The sequence below is a fragment of the Adiantum capillus-veneris genome, chromosome 9, assembly GCF_014529385.1.
Source record: "Adiantum capillus-veneris isolate H3 chromosome 9, ASM1452938v2, whole genome shotgun sequence".
Classification (NCBI taxonomy): domain Eukaryota; kingdom Viridiplantae; phylum Streptophyta; class Polypodiopsida; order Polypodiales; family Pteridaceae; genus Adiantum; species Adiantum capillus-veneris.
Genome location: NC_140939.1, coordinates 22677229 through 22682761, shown reverse-complemented (window position 1 = coordinate 22682761; position 5533 = coordinate 22677229). Strand labels below are relative to the sequence as shown.

At 41.2% G+C, this 5533-nt stretch overlaps 1 protein-coding gene across 1 annotated transcript; it reads left to right on the top strand.

Annotated features, from left to right (window-relative positions):
* The first annotated feature begins 325 nt into the window (after positions 1 to 325).
* LOC147450214 (uncharacterized) lies at positions 326 to 1324 on the top strand. Its single transcript, XM_086520435.1, has one exon. The coding sequence runs from the start codon at positions 326 to 328 to the stop codon at positions 1322 to 1324; it is 999 nt and encodes a 332-aa protein (XP_086376561.1).
* Positions 1325 to 5533: the final 4209 nt, after the last annotated feature.

Genomic DNA, 5533 nt, shown 5'->3' with positions numbered 1-5533 from the left:
TCAACAAAGTATGAAGCTTGATACAAATAAGGAAATCTTAGAGAATTTAGAGAAGTCCTTCAAAGCCCACCCCAAGAACATAAAGCCCACCCCACGGTATTGTTTCACTTGAGTCACCCAAAAACAAAACCGACAACCCCAGTAGTTCAAAAGATTGTCCTTGCATCCACATTTGGAAGGATAGATGAAGGATGGAAGCAAGTCTCCAGCATTTCATGTAAGCGATTCAAATCTCGGGGATGGGTAGCTAGACAAATGAAGGAAGCCCTGCCAGACATCCCCAAGACCCCTTTCCTCTATGATAATCTTTTTGAGGTTCTACGGGATGCCAATCAGAAAACCTGATGATAACATAGAGGAGTGGGAAAGGGGCAATGGAGGGGGACAACATGAAAAAGGGCACAAAAGAAGAGTACCTCAAGGTGGAGGAGTTCCTACCCCATTCTCAGTGAAAGGGCTCAAGACTCAGAAGAAGGGCACCCTATTCTGGGAGGAAGTGAAGAAGGGAAAAGATATTATTTGTTGGGCTATTCAAGAGCATCACCTTGATTCCACAAGAAAACTAAAGCAAGATTTAGGGAAGAAATGCATCTTCTATGGACAAGGAAGTGATGGGTACAATGGAATTCTCACTATTGTTGAGGACCTAGAGCCTAAGGTTGTTTTCAATCACCCCTCTGGGAGGGCTCTAGGATTTGAAATCAAATGGGCAGATCAATTTATTACCATTGTCAATATTTATGGACCCTTCTCGGTGAAGGAAAGAGAAAATCTATGGAAGAAACTAGAAGAGCTCCATGTGGAAGGGGAATGGCTCCTAGTGGGAGACTTCAAAATGGTGGAGAAGAGAAAGGACAAAACACACTCATCATTCAGGCCAGCTGGATGTGAAAGATCCAAATGGATAATCAAGTGTGAGAAGTGGGAGGTGGGGCCTTGGAATGACATGTATGGGTTCACATACACCAACATGCAGTATGCTGGCACAAAACCTCGATTGGATCATTGCTACTGCTCTCATCAAGCTGATTGGCTACCATCACTGCTCGTGATAAAGGTGGTAACCTCACAGTTCCTGTCAGATCACCTACTATTGAGCATGAAATTTAAAAAACCTGAAGGAGAAACTCATTGTCCACAAGGCTCTAAGAAGTTTCTTTTGACAAGGGCCCACTTATTCAAAGACCCCCCGTTTAGAAGCATGGCCTTGAAAGCAATGAGTAAACTTTGCAAAAGATGTGCATGCAGCAAGCCTTGGGGCTTGGGAAATCTTTGCAAAGAATTTGCAGAAAGTAATCAAATTAGTAGGCTCGAGAAGAAATAAATACTGGAGGGTCGCCTAAAGCAACTTGAGGACAAAGTTGAGCTACTAAATTCTAAAAACCAAGTAGGTTCTGCCTCAGAAGTGGAAAATAGAAGGTGGTTGGAATCCAAGGAAAAAGTGACTGACTACCAACTGAAAAAGGTGAGGAAGGAGAGAATATTGTCTAGAGAAACCTCTCTCTAGTCGAAGGAGGATAATCAAACTCTCTTTTATAGAGCCCTCAAAGTGAAGAGAAATTGGGGTATTGTTCACTCACCGATGAAGAAGATAATGAGGTTCAGGTCCGGGACAAAATGGCTCATCTGAATATAGATCACCTACAACAAATCATAGGCCAGATCCCTAAAAGTGGATGAAGCCAAAGATTTTCTTTTGGCAAGTGTCCAAAAATCAGTCCCCACTTCGGACTTCAACCTCCTAGAGAAGGAGTTCAACAAAGGAAAATTCTCTCTTGCACTCCAAGCCATGGGCAAAGATAGATCCCTTGGGTTGGGACGACATGACAACAGAAATTTTGAAGAATTCTAGGAGGAGCTAAAGTCCCCTGTCACGATAATGGCCAACCAATCACTAATTGATGGCATCTTGGACTCAAATATTAAAAAGGGGACTCATCAAACTGATCCCAAAACAAGTGTGTTTCTCCTAGCTGAAACAATGGATGCCCATCACCATGATGTCGATAGCCTACAAAATGTTTGCCAAAATGGTTGCCCTCATGCTTTCTCCCCTTCTAGCCAAAGTTGTCACCCCAAAACAACATGAATTTATCAAGGGAAGGTCAATATATGATAACATTTTGGTTGCAATGGTGGGCATAGAGTATGCCACCATCACTAAGAGTGCACCATCACTAAGAGTGTATCTTGCTCAAATTGGATCTAGACAAAGAATATGACATGATTACATGGTCATTTATTGAAGATGTAATGAAATATTTGGTGAGCACCTTTCATGCTAGTAGCCAATCGGAGCTACTAATCAATGAGAGAATTCTGGGAGTGGTTGAGGTCAAGAGATCCATCTCTTTCCCCTCTCTTATTTTCCATTGTATCTCATCCTCTGATGACCATACTCAAGGATAGTTCTACAAAAGGGGAGATTCAAGGGCTATCCCTCCCTCACAACAACCATTTGATAGCTAAGCTTTGTGCAGATGACTCATTACTGTTTCTTAAAGCTTGCCCTCAAGTGATCAAGAAGTCTCTAGAGATTGTGAAAACATATGCCATAACATCAGGGTCTAAGTGAAACATCAAAAATTAAAGTTTGATCTCTCTCTCTCTCTTTGAGAGTGACTCTTTCGATCCATCAATGTGGTCTAGGGAGATAGTGTCAAAAGGGAAGATATTTTGACACCTTGGAGCCCCGCTAGGGGTGGATGTTAACCATCAGAAAAAATTCACTTGGGTCATGGAGAAGATAAGAGGCAAGATGCACATATGGGAATATGTGATTCTTCCCTTCCATAGTAGAGTAAAAGTGATCAACTCTTTCATGCTCCCGTATATAGCTTTCAATGGTCCACTACTAAAGTTTGCCAAATGGAACTGGAAAGAGTTCCTTAAAATGGAAAAACAAATCCTATGGAAGAACAACACCAAAGACTTGATGCCCTGGCAGTGGGCAAGCTAGGAAACAGTGGCAAGACCAGTCGAGCAAGGCGACCTCGGGATTCTTAACCCAAGTATCCACGCGGAGGTCTAGTCTGCTAAATTTGTGGTCAAACTCACAAAGAAAAACCAACCATAGGCTACTATGGACAACGCCATGATGGAATGCCAAGATCTACTCACAAGGTGGATCGTGGAAAGGGCTCGAGGTACACGACAAACTGCTTGCCCCGGAGTGGGCTAGCATGAAGCTCGTGGGGGGTGATGGGCGAGCGAACTAGGAAATGCAAGAGAGAAGTGGAAAATTTGGGGAAAGCAACTCATTGGTCCCCGTGGCTAGATAAGGTGGAAAGCATCTCCCTAAACCCATTTTGGAGGGAGGTTGCTAGAAAGACCTTGCGGGTAAGTTATGCAAATGGATACAAAGGACATGGAAGATAGACTTCTTTAAGAACGATCTATTCTGTCTTTTTTTGAGGGATCAATATCCCTCAGGGAGAACCTTGATTCTCCCTTAAGAACCTTGATTCTTTCTGCGAGAAATCAATATCCCCCTTAAGATGTGCTGGAGTGGTGATCAAAAGAGAATCGAGGTTCTTTGCAACAAAACCTTAATCATTTTTCATAACAATTGGAAGGAAAAATCTTACAGGTTTTGACTTAAGAGGATAAAATTAATAGTCTACATCTCATACGTACATGGTATGGAAACCCAAGTGTAGTTTGGTGTAGGGTAAGTTGTGAAGGCTTACATGTTTTGTAGCCCATGCACACTTTGAAATTGCGGTTTTAAAGAATCAATAGGTGAAGGGGGGATCCTTTTTTGTCAGGTGAATTGGTTGGCATATGCTATAATTCCATGCTAGTGTAGGTGCTTCCTAGTTTCAATGGTTGCTTTTTTGGGTGGGCGTGTGCTTGTAAATTCCCAGGGGATCACTTAACTTTGACTTGTAGGAGTTCTTTTGATATAGTTTTTGGTGCTAAAATTTTGTCTCGAGCGCTATTGGGAGACATTGCGGTGCCCTAATTGTTCTTTTGCCAACAACGTGATGTGTTCACAATTCAAGAAAGGGTGGTATTCTTGGACGTAGTGTGGTCTAAAATTCAATATTCTATGAGGAAACTAGTGTTTAAGATGGAAATCTTCACAAGTGATAGGTTGGTAGTAGCAGATCCGAGGTATATCTAGTCACAAGAATTTCTCCCAAACAAAAACAAGAGCGTATCCAATGTGAGAGTACTTACGCACTACCCTTGCAACTTTGGGTGTATAGACATGAAATCTAATTGACAACCAATTATTTGTGAGATAAAAAGGGTCCATGTACAAGGTTGTGCAAAGATTGAGCTAAACACAATGGAAAAAGTCCTCAAAGGGACTACCCTTTCACCAAAACGTCTAAACACTCTTTTGGATGTGTTTAAATTTGGCTGGGTTCAGACTGCTTGCCTAAGCAATTCACAGGGTCGTAGAGATGAAGTGGCAAATATTGATTTTCTAGAAAAATCTCTAGACATTTCTAGACCCACTATGCGTGGGGGTGGCCTCTCACTCTGGATGTTGCAGAACCTCAAGCACCTTTGTAATGCGTAATGCACACAAGGCTTGATCAAGAGACCCACGACCTACAAGCCGTTTGATCAAGTCCTCGTGCTTGCTGTTCTAGCCATTATAGAACGCACAGAGTATGAATATATATATATATATATATATATATATATATATATATATATATATATATATATATATATATATATATATATATATAGAGAGAGAGAGAGAGAGAGAGAGAGAGAGAGAGAGAGAGAGAGAGAGAGAGAGAGAAGAGGGTGCTCAAACCTCAGCTACACATGGGCACTCTGAACCCATCCTTAGTTCAAACACTCTAGACCAAAGAGTGTAAGTGAGTTTTGGTGAAAGGGCAATCCCTTTGGTCTAGAGAAATTGAACTATTTCAAAAAGTGACGTACATACATATACTCACAACTTTATTTACAATAATTTCTCCTCACCCCCTCTAGATCCACACAAAACCTTCCCCCTTGGAAATGTGCTTCTTCCATCAATTTTACATTGCAATTTGTGAAGCATGTTCATAAAGCCTGTATCAACATCATCCAGATAAAGTGTGTTATCCCTTATTGGAAGATGTGCAAAATCACCTATTGGATGATAAAACTGTTGCGAAAAATAAATACAAGTATCTCCGTCTTTTGTGAATGAGCGGAGGGGCAGCCTATGAAAAAATGAGCATAGGTGAACCCAATCTTATTGACGTGTGTGAAGGTGTGGCAATTGGTCATGACGTGATTGTTTGCGATCAAAACACTATGCCAGCTTGGGTTGATGACATACGCATGGCTATCAATGCATTATAGTGTGCCATAAAGTTGCTTTTTGGCCTGCCCAAAGGGGTAAGGCCTTAGTGATGCCTCTCCTTTTTGCTAATGAAGAAGGTTTATTTTTTAATGCATAATTTTTTGATTGGCTCATTACCAATAAAATCATTACCAAGAGAAGAAAATAAATTCTTATCAGCATTGAATCATGGAAAGAAAAATCATTACTTTATTGCTTTACTACTTGGCGCTACCT